We start from the raw sequence: 27,793 nt of genomic DNA on the forward strand, positions 1-27,793 counted from the left end.
CATTGGAACAGGCTACTCAGGGAAGTGGTGGAGTCACCAGTTCTGGAGGTGTTCAAGAAATGTGGAGAACTGGCACTGAGGGACACTGTTTAGTGAGCATGGTGGTAATGGGTGGTAATGGGTTGAACACTGGACTTAGCGGTCTTTTCAATCCTTAATGATTCTGTTAATGTTTACGTAACGTCTAAGGTTAAAAAAGATGTTTTTAATATCAATACCTAAGAAAGTGGCCTTCCTGCAGCTTCCATGTGTTCTCCTGTTGTGTTCCTAATGAATAAAGCTTTGGACTAAAACCTGTATTACTGGAGCTACTAGGGGCACTACTTCAGCAGCAGCAAACTCCTGCTTACATAATTTAATTTTCACCATTTGCTGAACAGAAGGACATAATTTAAGGCAAAAAGGGTCAACTGTACCCTGGGGTGCACCTGGCCCAGCACCAGCAGCCAAGTGAGGGAAGGGGTTGTCTATTCTGATCTGGTGTGGCCTCACCTCGAGTACTGTGTGCAGTTTTAGTTTTACTGCAATATCAGGACATAAAACTATTGGCGTGTGTCCAAAGGAGGGCTATGGAGATAGTGAAGGGTCCAGAGGGCAAAATTTATAAAGAGTGACTTGGTTCTTCACCAGAGGGTGATTGGGCACTGGAACAGGCTTCCCACAGCAGTGGGCACAGCCCTAACCTGCTGGAGTTCAAGAAACATTTGGATAATGCTCTCAGATATAGAGTTTGTATTTTGGGTGGTCTTATGCGGAGCCAGGTGTTGAACTCAGTAATCATTGTGTGTCCCTTCCAGTTCGGGATGTTCTATAACTCTTGTTTTCTCCAAGCTATTTAAAACATCTTGCACGTTGCAAAATTTATCTCCTCAGATAAAATTCAGAATTTTGCAACTGTTCGTGCCAATATTTAATTAATTGACAAAATATTTTATTGTTGAGAAATAATCCTAGAATTAAACACATGAAAAAGAACATAAGTATTACAATACTAGTTAATTGTAAAAGTGTTTTCTTTAAACCAGATGAAGAAAGCTTACTTGAAATGCAACTGAGCATGTGGAATGTACAAAACCAGGGCATGTTCTGAGGTTTTCAGGCAGAGATCAGAGTTTTGAAGTGCTGTCACAACACAGAGCAGCCCTGTAGCTGTTGCCATGTGCTCAGTGCTAACACGGTGGGAATGGCTGCACTGTGGTGTTGCCTCCAATCACACATAGCTTCGTCATCTCAGAAGGCACTAGTGTCATATCAGGAGAGAGTGGATTTCTGCCCAGTGAGCAATAGACCTTACCAAGGATTGCTGTGGGTGCAAGAAGTTTGCCCAGGCTCACAGCAAGACTATATAAGTACTTTGAACAGAGGTCTGTCGATGACTATTATATAGGCAAACTGCAGAGAATCCTCTGAGCCAAAAGTGGTATGACATGGGATTAGAAATAGGGGAGAGATTTCATATATGTCTTTTTTTTTTTTTTTCTACTTATAGCTGTGCACAAGATGCACAATAGGGAGAGATGGACATTTGGGCAGAAGCAGTAGGGCTGTGTGCTTCTATTGTCAAATGTAATTGCTGTCACAGCATAAGTAGTGTTTTAATTTTGTTTCATGAGAGCTATTTTAAGATTTCATGCCCATTTATGCACAAATAAGCGTGAAATAGAATACATATTTTAGAAAATGTCATGCTGTGAAGTGATATTAAAGAGGAGCATTCCTCCTTAAATTATTACATGAATAACAGATTTGTGAGCAGTGATGGGGACTATTGCTGGATACCATGCACTCTCCATGATCCTCCTGTAAGTGTTCTATAAAATGTAAGGGCTAATAAGCAGTTCAGCAATAAAATGTTGAAGCATAGCGCTGAATACATGAATAATTTTGTGGATGTTAATAGGGCCACTCATTCCTTGAGCGATCACAACAGCTGCTCTGGAAAATGATTGCAAAATGCCACCCTTATTCTTGTCAGTTCTGTGCCATGTGTTTACTCATAAACACAGCTGTTTAATATTAGATACAAAAGTAAGTTTCTTATTGTTTTATTGTCATCAACCCTGTAGCTTTGGAAAAATGACCTGGATCAAGCACTTAAGCAGTGAGCCAGAGTTTCTTATTCAAATAAACTTCTTTTTTTTTTTTACTTTACTTGTTTTACCAATTTTATTTTTTCCAGAGGGAAAAAAAAGTATTATTTCCATACATAGAATTATGCTCCAATTTTTCTTCTAGGAGAGAAGTTGCTGTAAGTCTGCAGTACAAGTACTATGTGCGCAACAAAACCACTGATTCTGGGTGTCTACTGGTGTCTGTGTATACATTTGATTCCTTACCAAAACATGCTGAGGCTGGAGAGAGCTTTCACTAACTGTCTAGTCCAGGCTCCTATCCGAAGCTGTGGGTCTAAAGAAAGTTGCTTAGGACTTTTTCCATTTCTTCCTAGAACAGAGAGAAAGTTTCTTTCAAGAGTTCTTCCTAGAACACAGCCTCTCTGGGTAACCCATGTCAGTGTTTGATCACTCTCACAGTGAAAAAATGAATTGTGAAAGTGTAATTTCCTGTATTTCACCTTGGGCATGTTTCCTCCTGTCCTGTCACTGGGTCTCATAGAAGAAGAGCTTTACTCCATCATCTCCAAGCTATTAGGTATTTATACATATAGCCAAGCTGTCCCCTGAACATTCTCTTCTCCAGGCTATGCAGTCCCTCTTCAAGACTTCTCATCCACTTCCAGCAACTGTTTTGGAGTCACTGTCTTCACAGAGCTGAAATAGTGTGGACTTTGCTCTCTGTGTGAACAGCAGTGCTCCATGTATTTGAAGGTCAGCAGAAATAGCAATCTCTTTCATTTACAATCACAGAATTTCCAGTTCAGCAGAAGCCTAGGGCTGTTGACTGAATCAAACCTCTCCCACTGCCAAAGGTACCTGCACTTCTCCCCCAGCTTCATCTTCGAGCTCTAAAGAAATGTGGAGCATTTGTTGATTTGCAGTCTCTTACCTCTTTAAAGTAAGACCACCAGCTTACTTCAGAAGCTCAGTTTTCCTCGTTTTGATGACAGAGAAAGCAGCATAAGTCTGGTCCAGGAAGACAGTGTAAGTCTGGTCTAGATGTAGATTCTAGCCTTTCTATTTTATATAATTATAGGAAAGAAAGGGGAGTTTTTTCTGCCATAGATATTCACTTCGTATTCACAGATATGCATTTGTGGACTACCCCTAAAAACTGCAGACCAATGACTGTGTACCACTACGAGTTGATGTCAGGTTAAACTTTGGGATCCAAAGTAAAACAGGGACATTAATACAGTGAATATCCATTAAACACCTTTACCTCTTCAATGTACCTCTGAGCAGAGTAGCAAATACAGTCAATGGTGCTCTCAAGGTTTCTTTCTGCAAGCGCTGCATCTTTTGGCTATTCAGTAGGAAAACATGTACTGAGGTTTATGCAGAGGAGAAGAATGTTTATGAGATTGTTATATGTGTACCCTGAACCTTGAAGGAAGTAGAAATTATCATTAAATGTTAGGACATTTTAAGCTTATTGGACAGACACACAGCATGAAAAAGCTTTGCCTACATTATTTCTTTACTTTAAAATAATTTATCCTTGTTGTGTAATTCAGAAACTAGGGTTAGATTACTATTTATAATTGCCTGTATTTTCTGTGATCAGCATGTGTATTGTTCAAAATGGTTGCTGCTAATTAAATAACAGGAACCAAGAGTTAATTGCAGTCTGTGTACAGTGAACTCTCAAGTGTTTTGTGTCACCTGTTAAGCCTCAGCTCATTAGCAGAAACATAGTCAGTAAGTGTTCACAGAACTGGAAGCAGCTGGAGAGTTACAGAATTTCTGTGTCCCATAGAAGCTGAATGTGAATGTGTGTGGTCATGTTCATGCTCATGCTCCTGACCATGCACACCAGCAAGACTTTAATGAGAAAAGAGGTAGAAGGTGACAGGCTTCGTGCAGTTCTCTCTGTTGGTTAACAGTATATAATAAACGGATGTCACCACCTCTGTGACATGGTTATACAGCTTCTAGTATATTGAGAGGCTGAGCAAGGATTGTATTCATGTACCCCTTGCCTGCATTTGTCCTGGGAGTATCTGTTTAATTATCAAATATGAGCTTTGGCTCACCTTCTGAGTCACATATTTTAGAAATAGATTTATTTGCAGGCGAACTACATAGTCTTTTCCAAGGAATGTGTTGTCTTGGCTTTAAGAACATGATAAACTTAGGTGCTCAGACATCTGAATCACTCCGTACATCTGACCTACTTTATTGTTTATCCCACGTTCTCTGAGTTATCTTCAAGCTTCTACATGACTGTGTCTCTCAAAACACCTCTAGTAAGGATGTTGACTGGCACAGAGCCAGGAGCAGTTTCCTCAAAGAGGTCATTTGTTCCTGCAGAGCTTCAGGTTTACTTTTCTACTTGCTCTTTCAACATCTGATGTGATCTCTTTTGGAATAGATTATATACATCATACTACTATCAGCCCTTGATATCTCATCCCGCAAGAAATCTCTAGAAGTGTATTCTTCTTTCTTCTGTCATTATGAAAATTTTCCCATTTCAGTGTGGTATCTCTGCTGATATTTGAACAAAAGCAAAATGTCCTGCTTAAATCTACTGGCTCTAGATATTCATAAATAGTTTTTCTTCCTTTAAGCCTTTGCCAACAGCTCTCATAAACTTTCTTTTTTTTCTTTATTTTTTTTCCCATTATAGTATTTACATGGTTTTCTGAAGGGTGCAAATTAACTGCCTTCAGAGGAATGTAATGAAACTAAGGATTCAACTTTTCACAAGCTTTTCAGTTTTCTTCATGAGGAAGCACTTTGGTTTTTCATAAGCAGGGAATGTCTAGATGTAAGCACTCTCTGTATCTGAAAGCAGTGCAGCAGGCATTCCTAGAGGGTTGCAGCATATTTAGTAGATCATGAAGTATTTCTCTCTCACTCCTAACGGGGCTGTTAAATCGTGGCCACACTCAGCAGAACCATTTACAAGTTGGAGATGTCGTGGACAGACTGTCTTTCCTGGATCTGTGGGATATGTAGAATAAGTGCCTTAGGCTGAGGTAGTGCTGCCACTGTCACAGTCACTGTTTTCAGAATTCAGAGCAGCCCGCAACTGATTTTGCACTGTACCTAAGTAGGCAGTGCAAGCCTAAGCTCATATTCATTATCAGGCTCTTTAGGAAGCAGATTTACAGCATTTTTGTGGAGAGAGAATTCTTATCCAGAAAGACAAAATTAATGGAATTACAGAAGTGTAAATATCACTAATGGTGTGAAATTATCCCCTTCCTCAAGTTTAAGTAATGAAATTTGAGTGTTGGAGAAACAGATGAGTAGTATTCCCACTGAGGAGTCAAACTGAACTGATAATTTGAAATCTGAATTCCCAGTCGCCTTTATGCTTTTCAGGTTTCTAAGCCTACTTCTTAGTACCAACTCTCATTATCTAGCTTCCCATTATTACAGCTCTGAAACAAGAACAGCACTACTGCTTCTCTCTAAATGCAGATGTAATAATTCTTCAGTCAAATGTAGACAGACATGTGCTCTACCAGTGAATTAAATTTTGTGTGTTCCCTTGTACATGAATTGTGAATACACAGAAGTAAACAAATATATTGGGGATATGACCTTAAATGTCTCATATCTCTAAACAGAAATCTTCTGTAATTACATAAAAACTATCAACCAGCAGCTTCACAACAGTTTTGAGGCAAACATCTTTTAATGAAAAAAATGTATCAACTTCCTTGTGTAGATATACATTATATTATATATATTATATATTATATTATTGTATTTTTATTATTGTATGTAGAAATGTTTGAATCACTGTGATTTTTAATTAAGATAATCTGCAGAACGGTTGTTCAAATAGAAATTTGAACCTATTTGGACTGGAAACCAAACAGAAACTGGAAATAAATTACTATGTATGTATTTATTGTATTTTGCAAAACATTTTTGCAAATGCACTTTTTCATTTGTGGGCTTCACTATGATCTGTCTAATCTATATATGAATTATAAGGGGAAAAGAAAATTAAAGGAAGAGACAGAATACAGAATTACAGTGAAATTTAAGAACTTCACAGTTGCAAGATTCCAGCTTAGAATTTGTAACCACTTTAAGACTGATGAGTCATAAATATGTTTTCTAATTACATTAGGTTAAAATAGGCCACATTCAAGCTGACATTACAAAGATTCCATCTTTTTCAGTTCATGCAAATAATTTAAATGCTTGTCTTGTATTTTGATACTAGTTATGTAACTTATTGTGATGATGTCAATGAAGTGCAAAATTTATTCTTAATGAAACAGAAAAGTTTTTAATGATACACAGTACAGGCTTCAAACAAAAGGAGCATACTTGCAAAGCATGTCAAAAAACTCAGATTCACTGCTCTTCAGAAGTGGTATGTGGGCAGTCCTCTGTTTCCATGCTTCAAAATTTATTCAAATTCTAACAATGCTGAGCTCTGTTACACTTACAGCACTAACATCTTCTGGCAGTTGATATAAAGGAAAAGCCCCAGACCTGGATAATAAGATCACAAAGGAAGTGGCTCAGAATTCTGGATTGGTGTTCAAGTCTTCACCTTGCATGTACTTTTGGTATCCCACCCCTAATTTGTGTTTGTGAGGCAAACACTTTGCTGTGGTGGATTTCCATTCCTTCAGACCCCACCGTTAAACCCCTCAGTGTGCCCACATGGAAGGAACTACAAATGTAAGCTGAGAGTTATTTATTACTAAAGTGTTCTTTCTTCTTTACATACTCATACATACACTCTCCCTGCCACCCTGTTTGATGCAAACCTTCACTGTGCGTTTGAAATTGTTTAGGAAGAGTGCATGCAATTCTGCATTCAGCAGAGGAGGTGCTACATGGGACCATGTTATGCCTGTCTATGCCAGGAAATATGATATATGCATCAGTAGGGGAAGAAATAAAATAAGCTGTTTGCACAGCTCTGTAATGAAAAGCACTCTCTTCCTACATCCCTCTGGGAGGAACCACTGCCTGCCCACAGTATTCTCCAGGGAGCACCTGAAGAGCTGGGGCTGTGTGTCTGGCTGTGTGCAAATGGGATCTACCATCCATCTACCATCCTCTTTTATAACCTGGCTTGTAAATGTGCCTGATTAAGGCTGATCACTGGAAGATGAAAATTAGATGCTTAAAGTCGTGCATGTGAATGTGACCTTAGCAGCAGCATCTGATCAGCTCTTGGAAAAGTAAGAGATACCGGAAAGTTATAGATAGGCAGTCATAGGCCTGTTTAATATGGCAGGCAGTGTTGATGAGATGAAAATACGATATGTATATAGAAGAAGATGGATTTTACTGAGTAGATTTTGCCTAACACAGCAAATATAAAGCATATATTTATGGTACTGGATAAAGAATTCTGTCTAATATATCCTTCCATCCTGTGACAAGAGGTAGATAAAGAATCGAGGGCACAAGTGTCTCAGTTATCACATTCAGCATCACTGATTTTTCTCTCATTTGTTGCAGTACCAGTTTGTGGAAAAATCAACTGGAAAAAAATATATATATCACATTTTTAAAACATTTTGCTGCATTGACAGAGATTAAGATTTTTTTAGCTTCCTCTTTCTGTTTGCTTTATTTGAAACATTCAGATTCCTTTAGAAAATGGTCATCTTGATAATTAGTTTTCTTTTCCTCTTCTCCCTCCAGTCATTTAATTTTTGAGAGGTTTTCTGGGAGTGTTACATTTAATGGAAAAAAAAGATCATAGAAATGAGAAACTGTAACAGCCATTTAGTTAATCTTTTGTTTCTTTGTTCATGCCAGCATGAGGTTATTCCATTTCATCATCTATTATTTTTGTTCAGCTTTCTCTCAGCTACTCAAATGAGCTCCACTACCACAGACAAAATCTAATGGTAAAGTTGGCAAAGCAAGCCTCTCGTGCTTAGTTGTAACTCAGAACAAAGGCAAGGAAGAGATTGATCAGTCTGCAGATGTCAGATGAGCCCTGCCAGCTCTCACGACCATGGCTATCAGCTACTATGTTAGCAGTCATCTCCCATGCTGAGGTAACGCACAGATTCTTTGCAGTGAAGAAGCAGAACAAAGCCAATTTCTTTGGTCAAGTTCTGGATATGGTTTCTTTCTGTCGAGAAGTACTGTGAGTTGGCTCCTACCCATCATCCAGAGAGGTGAAGGATGCCCTGTCTCTGGAGACATTCAAGGTCAGGCTGGACCAGGCTCTGAGCAACCTGATGTAGCTGTGTCCCTCTTTATTGCAGGGGATTTGAACTAGATGGCCTTTAATGCTCCCTTCCAACTCAATTCTATGGTTCTGTGATTCTATGATCCATTGCACTTGCACTGATTCAGCTTGGTCTGGAGAAGCTGGGATTGCTGTTGTGAATGGATATTATATATATGCAGACTGCTGCACTGTGCATGGTTTTAGAGGAGGGTTATGAAAGCCATCCAAAATAATGATTTGTCAGAACTGCAGAAAGGAAAACATAGGAGTGGGAGGTGAGAGTATTGTGGGGAAGGAAGCTCTTCCAACATGCATGTTTGAGAGCATACTGCACACTTGGCCCAACAGGAGTGGTATCCCATGAATTTGATGTTGTGCTGTGGCCATAAGCTAGGCAGGCTTAGCTATGCTGAGCCACAGTGATGAGGGCAGGGGTGCCTTGAAAGCCTGTGGCTCTCACAAATTGCGATGGGATAATGCCAGTGTATTTTTCCAGAAGTGTCTGCAGGCTAGGACCCTTTGCAAAACAGGTTTCTGACATATCAAAGTTAAATGGCAGAAGACTCTGTAAACAACTCATCACTGAGATATTTTCTGAAAGTAATCTGAGAACTACTTGCTGCCATTAGCTCTTTTGTAGTAAAAACTGACACCAATGGCCAATCTCCAATATAATTGTTCTATTTCTCTTTATGGTGCTGTCAAAAGAAGTATAAAATGCAAACATACAGATTTAAATCATGTTTCTTCACTCCTCTTGAGGCTGTCAGTTTTTGCTTTGAATCACCTATAGACACTTAGCTTCTGAACTTAAGTAGGCACACCTTCACTCACAAGTCGATGCCCTGCTTTAGCTGAATAGCAGGCTCAGTTCTGTTAGCTTTTATCACTGTCTCTCCTACTGATTGTAGTCTTTCCCAGAAATAAGATGGACATCTTTGGTTTTAATGAAGTTAGCAAACCCTCCTGCCATTAGGACTCAGACTGCTTTGCTGTGACGTGTAACACAAGAATCTCTTTGGATTTGAGCCCTGTATCCAGCTTCTGAGAAGCTGAGTATTTCTTCTTGCAATCACAAATGGCACAGGTGGTGGTTTCTTTGGGAAAGCTGGAAGATTGCTTGTATGCTTGAATGTTGTTAAAAAAAAAAAGCAATAAGCAAGAAAGGAAAATAATTTCTCATTCATCAAATTTACAATTGCTACTTCTTTCTGAATTACTTTGCTGCTCAGCTACTTTCCTGAATGGAGGTAGGATTTTCAGAGACCAAAATCTGGGCTTTATAGAGGGCTCTAAAGCATTCAAACAGTGATCAAATTCAGAAAACTACAAAGAAGAATAACAAAACAGAAAACACCTCAGAAAAAAAAATGAAATGCTGTAAAAATGTTTTCTAATTTTAAAAGTGAACAGGATTAAGATGCCAAGCCAGCAGGATCACTAGGATCTCTCACAAAAATGCTTTGGCGGAGCTTCCATTCATTCTTACGCTCATACAACTCCTGGAATAGCACAGATTAAAGGGCAGGGTGAGCAAAGTACAAAACAAACAGTTTGCAAAATGACTTTGATATTTCAATTATATTCATGCATTTGAATTCTTTAATGAAAAGTCTGCCACTTTTTTAACAAATAAAACATAGAAGATCTGTCTGGAACCCATGAAATAACTGTAGGTAAGAAATCAGCACTCTTCAAAACACAAAATTCCTTAGTTTTCGCAGAGGGTAAGGGAGTTGTTGTAATACAAGAGTGATTTATAAATAACATTTATCCTAAAAATCAGCTGGTAGTGGGGATACAAAAAATTCTTTATTTTTTATTTTTTTGTAACTTATATGCTTTTGGTTTATGTAGGAGAATGAGAAACCTCCACATACATAATAGTCAATATTCTCTTTTAGTGGTCATCAGTTACCAATATAAAAGGGAAAAACTGCATTTTTCCCATTCAGAACACTTTCTGTTGCTATGTTTGACAGCTGTGTTGCCTGTTTTAAAAAAATAACACAGGATGCTCTTCTAACCCTAATCAATAGAAGGAAGTTGAAGATGCATGAATTGGGCTCTGCCTCCCAGTCATTTTAGAGCTCTTTTACAAGGCATCACAGCTTCTTCATCTTTAGCTCACATGTAGAGTCATCTCTAAACAAAAGTTTCCCAAATCAGACTAAAACCCATCTTCTAAAACTTCTTCCCCAATGGCTCAATCAGAAAACTTGCTTACATTGGGACATTTGGGACATATTATAGCTGTCAGGTTTCCAAAGTTATGAACCCAAATCTGGAACTTCTCATCAAAAATATGATATTGATGTTAGCATTAGTGATCTTTGAAGATTTTGAGTTAGTGTTTTCTCTTAATCCATAGCTTCACTTTTCCATACTAGACAGAAAAGAAAAATTCTTAGTCTGTCCAGCTGCTCAGGAGAAAGAGAATTCATATCTCATAGCCTCTGGATACATTTGGTATCAGCAACTTCAGGAGTTCAAAGATCCCGAGGCAGCTGCCAAAGCCATGGGATTGTCTTTTCATCTACTTTCCAGTCTCTGAGCTTATAGGATCACACACAGTCATTAATAGTTTTGTCAAAACTGAGATAGAAACATATTGCCAGGCATGTGTATCCGTCATAGGATAAAACCCAGAGTAATGCAAGTTTTGTCTAAGAAAAAACACTTCACCAAGGGTTTTGCTTTGTTTCACTTCAAGTTCATAGTTAAAGGAATGAAAGGTAGAAATGACAAGGGTTCCACGTACTATCTGCACTTAGGTCTTACTATAGTAGGTAGAGGAAAGTCAGTTATGTATGTTTTATTCCAAATGCCTCTGAAATTAAAGGCCTGAGAAAGTTAGGATGTGAGCAGGTCTGAAGTCTGTCTTTGATTTTCAAAGCAAAGAGAAGGGTTACTAAGGAGGGTGAGTCAGTAGGAGTCTTTTTGGCCACATCAGTTCCTGTAAAATTTGGAAGTTGCTGTATTGTCTTAGGTTTCCAGTTTCATTCTTCATTAGTATGCAAGGTTAAATAATCAGTCAAATTATTAAATAATAATCAGTTAAATAAATCAAATTTAGAATTCTGAAGATAAAAAGAAGGATGATTCAGTTCTGTTTTGTTGTTTGTTTGTTTCTGACTGATGTTTTTCTGAAAGGGATCTTGATCTACTGAGAACCTCTTTACAAAGTTGTGACAGAAATTTAAATTTCAGTAACAAAGAATTATTTGAAACATAGAACTAGCTGAAATTAGGGTTTTACAGAAGGAGCAAGGAGAGTCGATTCTGGTTCTTTGGCATTTCAAGCTTTAGTCAGGCTGTACCTAGGCATTTAATAATTGTACAGAAAAACAAACGTATTAAAGAGTGCTGTGCTCAAAGTGTCTGTTTGCTTTGAGGATTACTGCTGGCCTTGGGATGATGAAATAGAATGTGACTGGTACAATCATGCTGTGCATGAAAGTTGTACTGGACATAATAGCACCATGCACTTCTTTTGTAATGGAAGGAATTATTTTTTTGGGTAATATTCAAAAGGGACAGATAGTACAGTTTTATGGAGCTCGTTATACATACCCCTCAAAGAACAAAGAGGCTGAAATAATGTTCAGCTGAGCTGTTCCATCTCCGGATGTTTCCACCTCCTTATGTGTTGCCTTGTGCTTTTCCATCATCTTGGCAATTTCTACCGTCTAACGTAATCTCAGGGTAAATGGAAGGGAGGAGGGCAGGGAGAGGTGGATGGAGGAAGGAAAAAGTCAAGAGAGAACTATCACAGCTTTGAAATTTACTTCAGCTGTTACTTTAACTGCACTGAAATGATTTGTGATAAAGTAAATCCTAGTCCTTGTAGAAATGTAGCACACAACTAAACAAAGACTAGAGTTATCTTTTCGGTAAAACGTTGTGAAATGTGAAAGAAGTTGAGAAGTTCAGTCCTACATCTCTGTTTCCCACCTCCTCCCTGCAGTATACAAACTGCTTAGTTTTACAGTGCTCCTGTGAGACAGTCAAGTGCTATCATCCCCATTTTTATGGACATAGAACTGAAGAAGATAAACCGAGGGAGAGTTGTAAAGGCTAGAGGCTTAGCAAAGTTCTGGTCTCTCATTCCTGATAGTAATTGCAAATGCTCACAGATTAGCACTCTCTAAAGTAGATCCAATGTTGTTGTGAATAGCTTTTGTCTGTTTGTTTGTTTTTTAAATAATACATCTTCACGCATGGGAAAACACTGGCTCCTTTCACCACCAGATATTTATGTTTCATCACACCATGAAGCAGAAGGTTCCCAGTTGTAAAGAAGCTCTAGAAAATCACCAATGGGCTGCATTGGGGCAGCCTCCTGCCTCACTCCTAAAGGGTTTCCACAGGCAGATGAGATTCTGGGACTGATACTTTTTAATGACAAGGCTGCTTCAAACCTGTGTCCCATGATACTATAGTCTTCCTTCTCTTACACTCCTTCAGCGTTGACAAGTATGCATCTCTCTGAAAGTTTAGGACGTGGGATTCTAGAACTCCCTGACTCAGAAAATGTCCTATTCACTCTATCGGACCATGAATATGTTTATACTGTGCTGTGAACAAAATTATAATAAGGGCAATGGTTGGAAATCTCATACAACCTATAGAACTCTAGCTGCTGGTAAAACACCATATGTACTTTCTGTCCTCCAAATATCTAATGAATGATTAGTGCATTAATGATGCCACAGGAAAGGGTTAAAGGTAAAGAAGAAGTGAATGCAGTGAGTACTGGTTACAGCTATAGCAGAAATACTAAGTCAAGGCTTAAGCCAGTGATTGAGCACCTGGTGGGAAGGCAGGGCCGACCCAGGGGAGCTCAGATGCATGCAATGTCCCTGAGTGACCAGAAGGGGTGGAGCCAACATCCACCCCTTCCCAGACCTCATTTAAGGGTTGTCAGTGGAGGCTAGAATTCTTTGCTGTAGATCCCTGCGTACCTGTGGCCTTTGAAAGGTAAGCAGTTTTATTTTTATTGTTTCTGTGCCCATTGCTATTGCATTTGAGTATGTCCTCACTTCTTGTAGCCTGGAATTTTGCTACTGTGCTGTCATTGCTGTGCCTTCTGTTGTGTTATAACAACATAACTTGCTCTCTGTTTGTCACCCCACTAACTATATCAGATTATGATATGTGATAGAGTAATGACATACACGGTTCAGAAATTGGGAGAGTGAAGTAACCTACCTTCTGAGCTTGCTATTAGAAGAAGGATACAACACTACTCTATGTCTTATGTCAGATCTGATTGGTATATCACATTATCTTCTGACACAGTACCATCAAATGACACTGGAGTAGCTGATCCTTTCTCCTAGAGAGGTGACTGCAAGCCCAGAGATTAATCCAGAATACAGGACTGCTAGAAATCAAAGCGTACCTTATGAAGAGAAGCATTAACAGACCTTATCTTTAGTAGGCTGAATGTGTCTTCGTGCACTTTAATCATCCATGAAGGTCACAAAGTCTTTCTATAGCTGACTCATTGCCCAATGCACATAAAATACCAGTGAGGGAATGTTGGATGAATGCCAGACATCACAGATGGGGACCTTCTAGCTCTTGTTTTGGTACTTTGTACAGAGTTGGTCAAATCAGCCAAAATCAGCTGATCTCTTTTGAGAAACTGGTTCTTCTCCCTGCAAAAAGTGTAGATCTGTGCCCTAGCTGAGACTAACTCTGCCACATTGCCCACCTGCCTCAATTCACTTTCTTAGCCAGAGCCATGGTTGCCAGTGAAGCATCCTGGTCTTATGTCAGCCCCTGGTGCAGCCTCTTCTGAGAACAAACTGAGGGGGTTATCCTTTCATAGAACCATTGAGGTTTTTAAGACCCCTGAGGTCATCTAGTCCAACCATCAACCTATCCCTATTGAACCATGTTCCTCAGTGCCACACCTACACAGTTCTTGAACACCTTCAGGGATAATGACTTCAACAATTAAATTAGGATTCTTTCTTGCTTCTGTTAGTTAAAATGTGTGGGTTCAATTGTGTTGTGATTTCATAGTGTCTGTGTTTCCTGTCACGCTTGTGACTTTCACATCTATCTAAAAGTGCTGTTCTTTTTCTGCCCCTTGTTTGGTTTTTAACCTCAGCAAATTACTGTGGTAAAAAAAAACTATGGATTAACTGTGGTGCATAAAAAAAAGTTATAATTTGCTCATATTTTAACGCACATGTACTTGAAAATTAGCGTGAGAGGTGTCCATGTAGTTGTGTTAACTGATTAGATTACCCCCACATTTCCAATAAATGTTGCTCGTGTCTCTGGTTTCTTTCAAAGAGCTCATAATATGCAAAAAACATTTAAATTTTATCTACCTTCATGAAAAATTAATCAAGAATCAAAGATGTCCTTTAAGGCTGTATAGAAAATTGTATAAATCTGGGAATTATTATGCTTATTTTAAAAAACAGATTTTCCATAAAGTCTTCTGTGGGTTGTTATTTTTTCCTAAAATAAAGATGCAAGTGAAACTGTGTAGTGTCACATCTTGAAAGGCAGCATCCAAATATACAGAACTTCCTGAAGTAATCAGCGCTGAAGCAATCAAAGTATCCCATTCCTACCGCTTTTACTTGCATTTACATGGAACCAATTTAGCATTCTTTTTTTCATCACCCAAATGCTTTCTGGACAAGGACGCTAAATTTTTTTGCAGCCTACATGTGAAATCTGGGATTTCTTTTTATTTTATTTATTTATGTTTTGGCATATTAGCATGTTCTGCAGCCTTGCTGTCTCCTATTCAGAAACTGCTTGACTTACCCAGCAATGTGTTCCAGGTCTGAACAGAGACCTGGCAGAGCAAGAGAGATTTATAGAGCATTAATGGATGCTCTGCACTGGTTCTTGTAACTCAAACACATGCCTGTGATTTTTCCACTATTTTAGATGATTTTCTCTGTGCTGTTGTGGAATAGTTAAGACTCTCCCACACCGTTTTTCATCAATTGCTCTTTGACCTTGGTAATGTTTAAATTTCCCAATATTTGTATTCACATTGTGTTGCAGCAGAAATATATAATGGATCAACATTTCAGTAGATCATTGCAGGCATTTGCTAATATGTAAGAAACATGGAATTCCTTTAATCACCAAAAATGACTGATTTTATTTTGGGGAGAATTTATATGAGCTGAAGGAAACTGTTTCTCAGCAATTTTATCTTACCTTGCAGTCATAATTCAGAATGTGCTGTGGATTTCACAAAAAAAAAAAAGCAGGCTTTTCTCTTGGGGAAAATAACGATGCAGGGAGAGTGGTAAATGGGAGAGAAGGGAAAGCAACCTTGACCACAGGTTTGGCTTAGGGCAAAGTGTCATTGGAGCCTTGTGTTGGCAGTGTGCTTTGCTCTGGTTGTGTGTTCATTGAGTTATTAAGGTTGGAAAAGACCACTAAGATCATCTAGTCTAGCAATCAGTCCTTCACAACTGTACCGCTAAACCATGTCCCTCAGTGTCATGTCTCTACATTTCTTGTACACCTTCAGGGACAGTGACTCCACCACCTCCCTAGGCAGCCTGTGTCAATACCTCACTGCTCTCTCTGAGTAGAATTTTTTCCTATCCAACCTGAACCTTCCTTGGCACAATTACCCTGTCTTAAAATCCTCACAATTACCTGCCCATCTTCAGCCTTTCTGTGTGGCACTCATCACCTTCTCCACATACAAGCCACTGCAGCAGGACAGTCATTACTGGAGAAGGTGCTTTTGCTTCCCTACCCTTGAGTCCAATGAGCATAATGAAATGAGTATTTCAAAAATCCCTAGGATGTAAAATTTGCTGGTTTGTTTTTAAACTTCTCTCATAAAAAGTTTTTTCTCCAGCCTCCTTTTGCCAGCCTTCTGCCCCCGGGATTCTTTTCCACTACAGGCAGAAATCTGTTTCCTTTTCAGCTACCTGTTTTGCTTGGATCAGATGCACCTAGAAACAGTTGCTACGGTTGCAATACCCAGATCAGTAATTGCTGGGGGAACTGTGTCCTCTGGTGTTTCTGCCTTTGGGCTCTGCAAGTCACTCCTGCCATCGGAGGCAGCAGACCCAGAAGCATGAGCTCCACAGGGAGTGGGTTGTATAAGGTGATAAACACTGTGCAGAAGTAAAGGTAAATGACTGGTGCTGTCTGACTGGAACGTTCAGCCCTTGCTTCTCCAAAGAAAAAGGACTGACTAGAGTACCACAGTAAGACATGTCTTGCATAATCTTTATTTACTGCTATCAATTCACCTTACAGCGTTTGTTTTCACATGTTCTTGCAGGCAGTACTGAAATACATGTTTCTGTTTGTGCAGTTATAGTCTGTATGTGGTCAGGCAGGTTTCCATTCTAGGATTGATTTTCTTAAGGGAAGTTTGTACTGTTTGTCTATTGTATAGGTATTGCTGCTTTTGCAGTTCATTTAGTATCAACTTGCTATTCTAATCCCATCTTTATGGGCTGTGGTTCACATGGTATCAAGGTATGCCATCAGAATGGCACAGTAATATTGTGCAGTTTTTTGTTTTTTCTTTTTGTCATGGAATTTATGCCAAAGGAAAACATTTTAATGAGGTTTTACAAACTTTTTACTGATGGGAATAGGCAAGAGTTGAGTTTTTTTCTTTTATTTTCGTCTTTTTCTTTTAATCTGAAAAAGAGTATATTCCTGCCTTGTTCTTGTCATTTTCTCTTAGCATCCTGAGTTGGCCACAGGATGCTGAACTTGCTGTGTCTGCAGTCTGATCCATTCCTGCTCTGTTTTTAAGACTTCAATACAAATAAGAGGGTAAGAGCACGGAGTACTGATACGCTGCCTGCTGTAATGCAGGAGCTTGTAGGGTCCCATCTGGCATTTCTAGAAGCTTTTTTTCTCTGATTTACGTAGCAGTCCCATTCCCAAAGCATCATATTCTGGATTGCAGTGCTTCTTCCTGATAAAAAGAGACAAATGTATTCCAATGTGCTGCCTGATGTGGAAAAGGGTAGTCTCTGTTCCTCTTACCTACTTTTCACTGTCATGAAACTAAGCTACACAGAAGCATCAGCAACTGAGAATTCTTTCATCAGATAACAAAGCAAGGCTCTTACAGAAAAAAGGTTTTTTTTCCCTTACCAATTTACTTCTTGGGTGGTGTGTTTTGTTTTGTTGTTGTTGCTTTTGTTGTTTTATGAATGATCACATTTTTTATTGTTGCATAGGAAGTGTGCTGAGGCTTAAGGATAAATTTCTTCCCAACACTACAAGGAGCTGTGGACCTGTGCTGTGACTGCCTGCCTGGGCAGTGTCCAAGTGTGTGCTGGGGTCTGGAGGCCATCCAGCAGGCTCATACTCTGTGTCTGGACAGACACTAGTTCTCTCCATGCAATCTTCAGCCATCCCACTAAGTTGTGGTATGGCCAACCAAGGAAAGAAAATGCTCTGGAAAGTGACCTGAAGTCTCCAGCTGCAGAGCTTTCTAAGCAGGCTGAATCTGGAGTGACAGAGTGCTGTGCTCTTCAGGCTTCCCTGAAACACTAAGGATAATAAAGGTGTAGTTATACAGACACATGGACTATATAGCCTTCTATGTTTGTTACAGGACATGGTGCGGCAAATTCAGGCCTGGTAGAAGGAAATGGGACTCTCCTGAAGATAACTGAGTTTCACCACATTTTTTTGTCCCTGGACCACAATTCTAGTGTGCTAAATTTATTACACGAATGTTACCTTCTTATAGTTTCTTTAAGATCTGATATTTAATCTGAAGCTGGATATTTTTCTTGGATGTTTCATTTGTGTCATTGTCAGTGAGCTCTTAATGTGCTATGTAACAGCATCTCAGTTCATGGGGTCTGATACCTATATATACTTGAATATATTTTTTTATGCCTGCTAGCTTTGTTCAGTAACAACAGGTATCATTGCCCCTGTGACTAAGAGTCATTGGCACAGACAGGAGATTTGTCCTCCATTATTCCATCCCGATGGGATGTATAGGGATGCTCACAACCTTCCTGTCTTGGCAGCAGCTCCCCTTTTCAGCTACCCCAGATCCTTTGGGCTGTCAGCTTTCTGTGTTGGGGACACCTTCACAGCTCCCAACAGCAGGATCAGTGCTCAGACCAGATGAAGATCTGTCTCCACCCTCAAGGCATTCTTCTGTTCCAATGACAAAGCTGCAGCAGATTTGTAACCTCACAGGATGTTTAATTCAGGAAGAAACAAGGAGAAGACTTTGTGTTTTGAAAATGTCAAGGTAGAAAGGGTCATTGAAAGAGAGGCCTCCTATAATGCTTCCAGTTGAATTAAAGCTCATGTGTAGGATGAGAGCAGATCATAGCTGATGCATCAAGACCTGACAGTCCAATTATGGTTAAAAGAAAAAGGGGAAAAAAAGAAAAATGAAAATTGATTCTGATGCAAAGATCAAATTGATAAATGAAGAAGAAAGCAAATTATTCCTGGTTTTACATTATAAACACTCAAATAACAGCAGTCAAAATGTGTGGTGCTTTTTTTTTTTGAGATAAGTGACATTTCTTTCTGCCTGTAGCCATGTTCATGATGTGATGTCTGACCTATGGATATTTAATTCTCTTTATGCCACTCTGATTAGGAAGGAAAAATCCTTGCTTGGCTCCTCAGAGCAGTAAACTGTCCTATGGATTTAAATAGAAAGTTAAAAATAAAAAATCTTTTTTCAGCTCAAGTCAACTGGCTCAGTCAGAACCCGATAAGCTCCTGAACCATTGCCTTGCTAGAAATGCTGTAGGCCACCTGAGACCATCCAATATATTTCCTCCCCTCTCATCTCTACTGTGTATTGTCCACAAGCAGGACATGGAAGCCAAGAAAGAGTCCCCAGAGCTGGCCACCATGCACTATTCGCGGAGATATATCTGGGTCTTCTGGGAAAGAGATCTGAAGCTTAATTATTTCCTGGGTAAAATTCCATCAACTTTGTAGAAGTTCCTGAGGAACTTCTTGATCCTGAGGAAATATTTAAATTTTGTTGTTCTTCTGACACTGAAAATGCTTCATTGCCTTGGTTCATCTCAATTAAGAATTAATAGTCTGCTTAAGATGATGAACTTATGAACTTAAGTTTGGGAAATTCAAGCATGGGGAATGTATCCAGAATGCTTTCACCTTGATCACAGAAATTGCTAATCAAAATTAAAAAAAAAAAAAGGTAATTTCTGTAGGTATGATCCATTCTTTGCCTGCAGGGAGAAACCCTGGAGAAAAATATTCAAAGCAGATCTTCACTGTGTAAATCCAACATCTCATTCTTCAAAGGTGGATTGCTCTTCAATGTCTTTCATTTCCAATGCAGCAGTTATGTTACCTTGAGCACTGTATCTTGGCTGAGGAATTTAGCCAAAAACATCTGGAATCTATTCTGAATGTTGTTGAGAAAAGGCAGAACTTTGCTAAAAGCAGTATTTAAGATGCTCAAGTTTTCCTTTAGATATTTTCCCTGTTGCAATGAAAGTAGATTGCAGATTTTCATTCTGGGGGAAAAAAAAAAACAATTAGTGAGCACCCAAGAGATCAGATATGTTGAGAGCTGAATGTGTTGAGCAAGGTGTTCATTCGAACTGTTTTTTGTTTTTCAGACACTGCAAATGGACATAAACAAGCTGAATATCACATTGCTTCGGATATTTCGCCAAGGAGTGGCTGCAGCACTGGGACTGTTACCTCAGCAAGTTCACATCAACAGACTCATTGTAAGTATCATAAGGTCAGGTATGATAAAATTTACCTGTTGGTTTGGGATTCTCTCATATTTATTATCTTGATATTGTGGAGAACTTCAATAAAATAAGACAAAAACAAAATCTACCAGAAGTTTTTTTTCCTCTAGAAGTGCATTACAAAAAAATGACACTCCATTACAAAATGACATAAATTTTCTTTTGAAAGTAAACCATTCTCAGTTACAGTCTAGACAAAATGAACTCAGATTTCTTTTGTGTCTTAGTCATAATCAGTTTTTACTCCTTAGTTTGCATTCCAGTGCGGTTCTACAACACATTTCAACAGAAGCCACTGTTGTTTCTCAGAGGTTGAATCTTGCTGAAAAAATACACGCTTCTGCCTTTCGAAGGCATCCTCACAGTTTACCATCAGACTGTCCATTAGTAAATTAAATGTCCCATCACAATATTAATATTTGTTACTTGCTACTTAGATATAGCAGTCTATACTCAATTAATGCTATTGTGTCATTTTTGCAGAAGTTGATGAGAAATTTCCTTCCAGCAGCAAAGACTTCAAAAACAGTTTGTGCTTTGCTCTTCTGTGGATGGTTAAGAGCATACACTCTTAATGCTGCTGTCTTTTTTTTTTCTGAGAGTTAAGACATGAAACAAACAAAGAAACCCAGGATTGTGTGTGTATTGCTAGCATTCAATTCACATTGCACTGTGAAGAAGAGTTTTATTTTATTCTAGCTTCAAGTTGAATATTTGGGAAGAAAGCTGACAGGTTCAGCATAGAAGTGTTGCCTGCCTTGATAGCTTGATAGGATTGTATACATCAAAAAGGGCTATAAAACTCCTTCAAATAATGTCTCAGGGAGAAAGGATCACATAAGACATATAGCAGAAAAGATGAACAGGAATGTAATGCAGTTCTTTTCATATTTGCCAGGATGCCACTCATTCCTGACAAGTGATGCTGATTCTCCTTTGTCCCTGTATTAGCCTGAATGGAAGATATATTCACAGAAAAAACAAAATTAAATGAGAAATGTTGCAGAGTTTGAAGTACATATTTCAACACTCCCAATCCTTTCATTGCCTTCTTACTATGCTCTGTGGAAATTACCTAACTAAAAAAAAGGAAGGTGATATTCATTTTTCTGCTGACTGATAGTTTTTCACTTCTCATTTGATCTAAGGAAAGAGGTAATAGTATTTCAAATCTGCCTAGAGCTAAGAATACATTAAGTACTATTAATTATTAGTCTTCTTGATGTTGGTGAATTTCTACTATGAGTTAGTCTTTTAGTGATGTAGGAAGAACACAATCTTTTGCTTCATTTGCTCTTAAAATCACGAAGTCAAAATTCACAAGTGATAAAAATACAGTTAAGAGGCACTATTCTCACTTCCTATTCATCTACTGTGAGCCAGAGCTTTTTATGCAGAGTGCTGGCAAGCAAGCTGGGCACATCAAATTTCATCTCACCTCACTCAGTATGAGTTTGAGCTGCTCATGTAGGCTTCCTCCAAAGGAGGTGTGCAGAAGGGTGATGAAAGAAGCATTGAGATCCTGGTTATTTTAGGATGGGATCAGTCATCCACTGGAGATGCCAGTCTCTCTGAACTGGCTTTGGAGATGACTTAGATAATTAAAGTGAGGTAAGCTCTTAATCTGAGTTCATGCACCCTTTGTGGATATGCTGATTTAGGTCCATCACAACCAAGTGGAGGACTTCTTTAGCACTCAGCACTCTCTTCTTTTGCTGCCCTGCTATGGTCTTCATTGCTGGCATGTCTAACACAGCACCACTTCTGCGAACAGAACTACAACAACAAAATCAGGGCAGGGATTAACAGAGGAGAGAAACTGGCATGCTCAGCCTATTTTTTAAGCATCCTCTCATGTTTCATTGTGCTCTCTTAAGAGTTACACTGCAGCCTACTGAAAAGACGTTGTAGTGTATTCACAATGTGGGGTTAGAATGCAATGCCAAAATACCACAGCATCATCCTAAGCATTTCTGTTCAATGCCTAGCACCAAAACAGGACTGCACTTCAGCTCCATCAACTATTGTTATTATTACTACTTTTCTAGGGCAAGAAGAACTGTGTGGAACTGTTTGTGTCTCCCTTGAACAGAAAGCCAGGAATTTCTGATGCGCTCCCATCTGAAGAAGTTCTGCGTTCACTTAATATCAACATTTTGCATCAGAGTTTATCACAGTTTGGAATAACGGAGGTCTCTCCTGAGGTTGGTATCACTTTTCTAACCTGTTATGGATTTGGCAGATCTTACAGCAGCCACAGTAGTTCTCAGGCTGAGGTTCTCATGAATGAGGCTGGGAATGTATCAGCTAAGATGGTATTACTGCTATACAGGAATTATGTAACTAGCCTTATTATTTTAATATTGTTTTGTGAGACTCTTTAAATGTGAGAATCAAGGTCCCCCTGCAGAAAAAGGAGAGGTTCTTATGAGCTGTTACGCGCTACAACTAAGAGTTATATTTACAGAGTATTCCTCCAGGAAGAAATAACTGCACACATCAGTATAGGTTGGGGATGACCTGCTAGAGAGGGGCTCTGTGGAGAAGGACCTGGTGGTCCTGCTGGACAACAGGTTGGTCATGAGCCAGCAGTGTGCCTTTACGGCCAAGAAGGCCAGTAGTATTGTGAGATGCATTAAAAAGAGCATGGCCAGCATGCTGAGGAAGGTGACTGTCCCCCTCTACTCTGCCCTGGTGTGGCCATGTTTAGACTACTGTGTTCAGTTCTGGGTTTCCCAGTTCAGAAAAGACAGGGATCTCCTAGAAGATGATAAAGGACCTGGAGTACCTCCTATATAAGGAAAGGCTGAGTAACCTGGGTCTGTTCAGCCTGGGGAAAAGAAGACTGAGGGGAGTATCTGGTAAGCATTTATAAATATCTAAAGGAAGGTGGGAGACAAATGGTTTTTTCTCGGTGGTGTGTAGCAATGGCCTAGAACTTGAACATAGGAAGTTCCGTACTAACATGCAAAAGAACTTCTATATGGTAAGGGCAACAGAGCACAAACAGTTTGCCCAGAGAGGTTGTAAGGTCTCCTTCTATGGAGATATTCACGACCTGTCTGGATGCCTACCACTGTGATCTACTGTGATCTATTGTAGGGTGTTTGCTTTAGCAGAGGTGTTGGACTTGGTGATCTCTTGAGGACCCTTCCAATCTCTGTGATTCTGGGAGAGCATGTTTATCTGAATCTAAACCTATACTTGACTCAGTGCTGAGCCAGCACTAGCTGTTATGTTCACCTGTATTTCTCCTAACTGGAAATAATTATGTTCATTTTAAGGGCTTCTCACTCTGTTCAAGAATCTTGAAGATGTTTTCAGTATAAAAAAGGCAATATAAAACCAGCGTCAGTTCAGTGCAATTTTACATGACTTATAGCAACCTACCACTATGAAAATGAGGCAATTCTCAGGTTTTAGCTTTTCTAATAAAAAAAAAAAAGTGATGTTGTCCAAAAGTCAAATCAAGTCTTTTTATCACCCATTTGTAACCTAGGCTAGGCTCGCTTTAGGTTACAGCATCCTTTACTACTATGAGTGTGACCATTGTGATAAATGCAATTATCTGTTCTAAGTACTTCAGTTACAAATAACGCTTCAGGTAGATGTGGGACAAGAACATATCTGAATAATATATGAATGGAGAAATGTCATCAAGCTCTGAAAAGATGCTGGGAAAAAATAGTGCTGAAATTAAGATCCCATCTATGTTAGACAGTAGTCTGGGGTGTTCAGGTATTTGAAATTTATTTCTGAAAAAAAAAAAGTGGAAAACCAGAGAGAATCCTGTAGAAAAGGATGATTAGAATGAAAGTTGTTCAGGCTCTACCTCCTTCTCTCACTTTAATGCTGTTGTAGAAATAAAAGATTATTTTAATATTTCAGTTGCATGCAGATTATACAGCTAAAACCCTGTTTCTGCAAAAATCTTGCCATTTTATGGTGTTATTTACTCTATTATTCCTTTTCAATCTTGATAATGTGTTTGTATTGTAAGACTCAACAGAAAGCTGCAGCTAAAAGACAACCTTATCAACTATTCAGCTCAACTACTAACCATTTATTTACTTTTCATTCAGCTATCAGCCCTAACTAAATCATGAGTGAATAAACTGTACAGCCTTCCACCAACATTTCTGAGTTCTTCCCAACCAGTATTACATATGCACTAGCAGTGTATCTGTGCAAAAAGGAGGCATGAGAGGCATGAGCATCCTCCTCTTTTCTAGATAGTGACTCAGAGGTGTTAGGACTGGAATTCTTCTCCAGTATTAGTTGTCTTTTTCATTATTAACTGCATGAGACTTGAAAGGCTACCAACCCTCTCTGCAGTAATCAGAATGAAAAAGATACCTCCAGTAGGCAGCTCAGCCCATCTTGGAGGTACCTCTGTTGAGTTTGCCTGGTTGTCATTTTCTTACAGAGCTTAGTGTGAACTAGGCTTCTAGTTGCAGAGAGCTAGTGCTGGTGGAAAGAAGAGACTTTATGAAGATGCGATAGGAAAACTGGGGTGGAGAACTGAAGCTCATTTTTAAAGTCTCAGCCCATGTGATACCATGAACAGTTAAACTTTCAGTGGATGTAGGTGTATGGAACTGCATTTGTTCTGCTAATAATTAGCCAATTCACATCTAGTGATGCATTAATCATTGATGGAATTATTTTCAATTACATTACCTTCCTCAAAATTCATATCATACTTTCTTATTATGCAGTTGTTGGAAGAGCTGTTTTCATATATGTTTTAGCTGCTGGAACCACTGGAGTCCTTTTCTGCCTGATGTACAATAGAAAGTGTACCTGTGGGGAAAATGAAAGTTTTAGTTGAGTCATTGCCATTTCAGGGATACAAGCCAACACATCCTTTCGTATGTCCTTTCTTTTCCAATGGCCTATTGTAGTTGCAGCATTTGTTCTTTTGTTATGGTCTAAGTTTGTGTCTGAAGTGGAATTTAGGACTTTACTCTGATCGATGGTGTCGCAGGGCAGCGAGCAGACTTCCCTAAAACAAGTAGCTGCTGAACTGGTGTTTCTTGATGGGACTAAATTCAACCACCGATGCAGTCTGTGTCTACAGTCTGAGAATCCCAGTGCCTTAAAATTGTGCTGAGAGAATAAAAAGAAAATACTGTTGATTTTCAGAGCTTAGTAGAATAGAAGTGGACTTTGAAGTGGTTTTGGATAAAGGAAAAACTGAAGTTATGGTAAGTAAATTAAGTTTTACTGTGTTTTTTTTTTGAGATAAGCTAACTCCTAGCTGGGATTTGTAGCATTAAGAAGAAATCTCCATGTCAGAGTATATTCCAAAATTATGCAATCTCAAAATGTACAATTTCAGCAGCCTTGCACAAGCTTCTATTGTTTGCCTTTTGAAGCATGTGATATTAACTTCAGCTAGAGAAGAAATCAAAGGAAGCAGTCATGCACTTAAAGCATACAGAAGCCTTAAGTCAGTGAGCTGACTGGCACACAAAGAAGTGCCCTGCAGGCTGACAGCTTTTCCGTGAACACAGCACTCCATCGCACACACGTGTAAGGGCTGAATGCCAGAATAGAGAGAATCATCATGAAACTGAAAGGTGACTTTGGCAATAGCTTAACACAGCATAGTTGGAATGTTTGAGGAGGCTTTGTCATAGGGCATGTTAAGTGTTTGAGGAGGTCACCAGCGTTCCTGCATAGCTTCTCTGGAGGGAAGTGATTTCTCATCAGTCTTTCCTAAGCCTTCCTTAGCTAACATAGAATAACAGAAAAATCAAAGTAAATGAGTTTGAACTCTGATGAACCCTATATGATCCTAAATTTGATCCCCTCCTTCCCAAAAGCTTTCTTCTGAGCTCTGAACTGTGATGTGCCATGCTTTCACTAGTGTTTCAGCCTAAGGAATTAGCTGAGGTTAAATGACCCAAGTTAAGCATTCACCTTTTTTTCCAGAAAAGGATTAACTTTCTTGGCAGTTCCTGAAATCTTGGCAGGATCTTTCAGTCCTTGCTTTTACAGTGACTGCTTCAGGTTGGTGTCTCTTGCTGGCTGTGCATTTCACCTGTTTGTAGAAATAACATGCTAGGCTTTTGTAGTAAGACCAGAAGGGTGAGTGGACATCTAATGTTTGGTGTTTTTAAGTCTATTAATAAAGTCTTTTTTTCTAAACATGTTCCACTTTAGAGCAAAGCAGACACCTGTGCAGGCACTCTCCAATGAGGATGACAATAGCATGGGACTGTGTAGAATACAAAACACAATTCCTTTCCCACCTTTAATGATGTTGAATTAAAACTATTTAAATGAACCAGGCTAATTCTGCTTCAATAACTTGCCAGATTATGAAGACTCCTTAAGAAATGGAGTCAGATACTAAGGATAATAGTCATGATAATGAACATGGTGTCCACCCTCCCAGTAGCCAAGTTTGCTCTGGGACCTAATAGGGCCTGTGCGACTGGTACTCTACAGCCAGCCCCGTGCTCTTGTATTTCTCATGCCTTAACCTCTTGTGCCTTTTTGCTGCTCCGCTTGACTTCTCTTCCTATCTTCTCTTCTGCCTTCTGGCTGTCCTGTGAGCTTGTTTCCTGGTTGTTAGCAATTTGCAGTGCATGTGGCAACTGCTGTCCTTCTTATCAGATCTCTCAGACCCAAGAACAAAGTTCTAACTTAGCAGTGCTAACATTTCAGAAAGCAATTTCTTATCATGGAAGTGAAATGACTCAGTTGCTGGAAGTCACAGCCTCTTCTGTCAATGGGGGAGTAGCTGAAGGAAGGATTCTGTTCTCCTGAACACTGTTCAGTTTCCCCCAGGTTGGCGGGGGGGAATTTTCTTCCTCAAGTGAAGGGACTGCTTTGTTGTTTCAAAGCAGTGTGCTGGACCCGTGAAAGCCATAGCATACTTGTTTTTCACTTTTTTTTTTTACATTGGTTGATATTCTTTGAAATGTACTTTTAGAAAGACAGATCTGTAAAAAGCATACTGAACACATGTACCTTTAGACAGATATTATAATTCATTTAGTGAGTTAAGTACATTAAGTAAAATATAAATGTGCTAAAAAAAAATTAGTGACAGTGATGAATCTTGGTTAATTGATATCTTTTACCTTTACAAGTCTGTTTCTGTACTTCAGCAGGTAAAGGATTCCCATGCTGGTCCCCAGTGCTGTGGCTTTCAAGGAAAATTCTTATGCTGAAAGCAGCCAAGTTCTGGTTATACATATACATATGCATTTTTATTTTTAGCAAGCAATTCTCTGTGAATTTACCATGCTATCCAGTGCTTTCCTGTGCATTTGCATCCTGTGACAGTGTGATCTGTGAATTATCTTGCATTAGCATTGTTTTGCCCATTTCTAAAGCAGGCAGGGCACAAATCTGCAATGAAAGGAGAAAGTGTACATTACAGTGGGCATGCAGCGTTCAGCCTGGTATTTCTTTGCCTTCCCTCTCCCCCAGTACACTCTCTCCTCCTCCTCATCAGGCCTTACCAGATGAGTTCAATTGCATCAGATCTTCCTGTTTGGAGGGCTTGTGAAACGCAAGGAGCCTGCTTGATATGTTGATGTCCAAAAGAGTGAACTGTCTATGCTAAATCCTGAAGTGTCCTTGCAAGCAGCCACTCATTCCTGATTTCCTATGTGAAAACAGAGCAACTCTCAGTCCCCACACAGTGTGTCCCTGGGAGGAAAGAAGAACAGTATGCCATGATAAGGCAGCTCATTTGTTAACAAGAACTGTAATTAAAGCCACTAGGGGACTTTAAG

General features: G+C 39.2%; 1 protein-coding gene across 1 annotated transcript in view; it reads left to right on the plus strand.

Moving 5' to 3' along the window:
- Nucleotides 1-27,793, plus strand: part of PTPRR (protein tyrosine phosphatase receptor type R) — a 145,262-nt gene that overhangs the window by 55,819 nt on the left and 61,650 nt on the right. Inside the window, exons 3-4 of the mRNA XM_065743306.1 lie at nt 19,899-20,012; nt 22,088-22,243. Coding sequence (XP_065599378.1) covers nt 19,899-20,012; nt 22,088-22,243 — 270 coding nt within the window. The remainder of the gene's footprint in view (nt 1-19,898; nt 20,013-22,087; nt 22,244-27,793) is intronic.

The sequence above is a fragment of the Cyrtonyx montezumae genome, unplaced genomic scaffold, assembly GCF_038088225.1.
Source record: "Cyrtonyx montezumae isolate F1298 unplaced genomic scaffold, pur_monq_1.0 scaffold_3, whole genome shotgun sequence".
In the NCBI taxonomy this organism is placed as follows: Eukaryota; Metazoa; Chordata; class Aves; order Galliformes; family Odontophoridae; genus Cyrtonyx; species Cyrtonyx montezumae.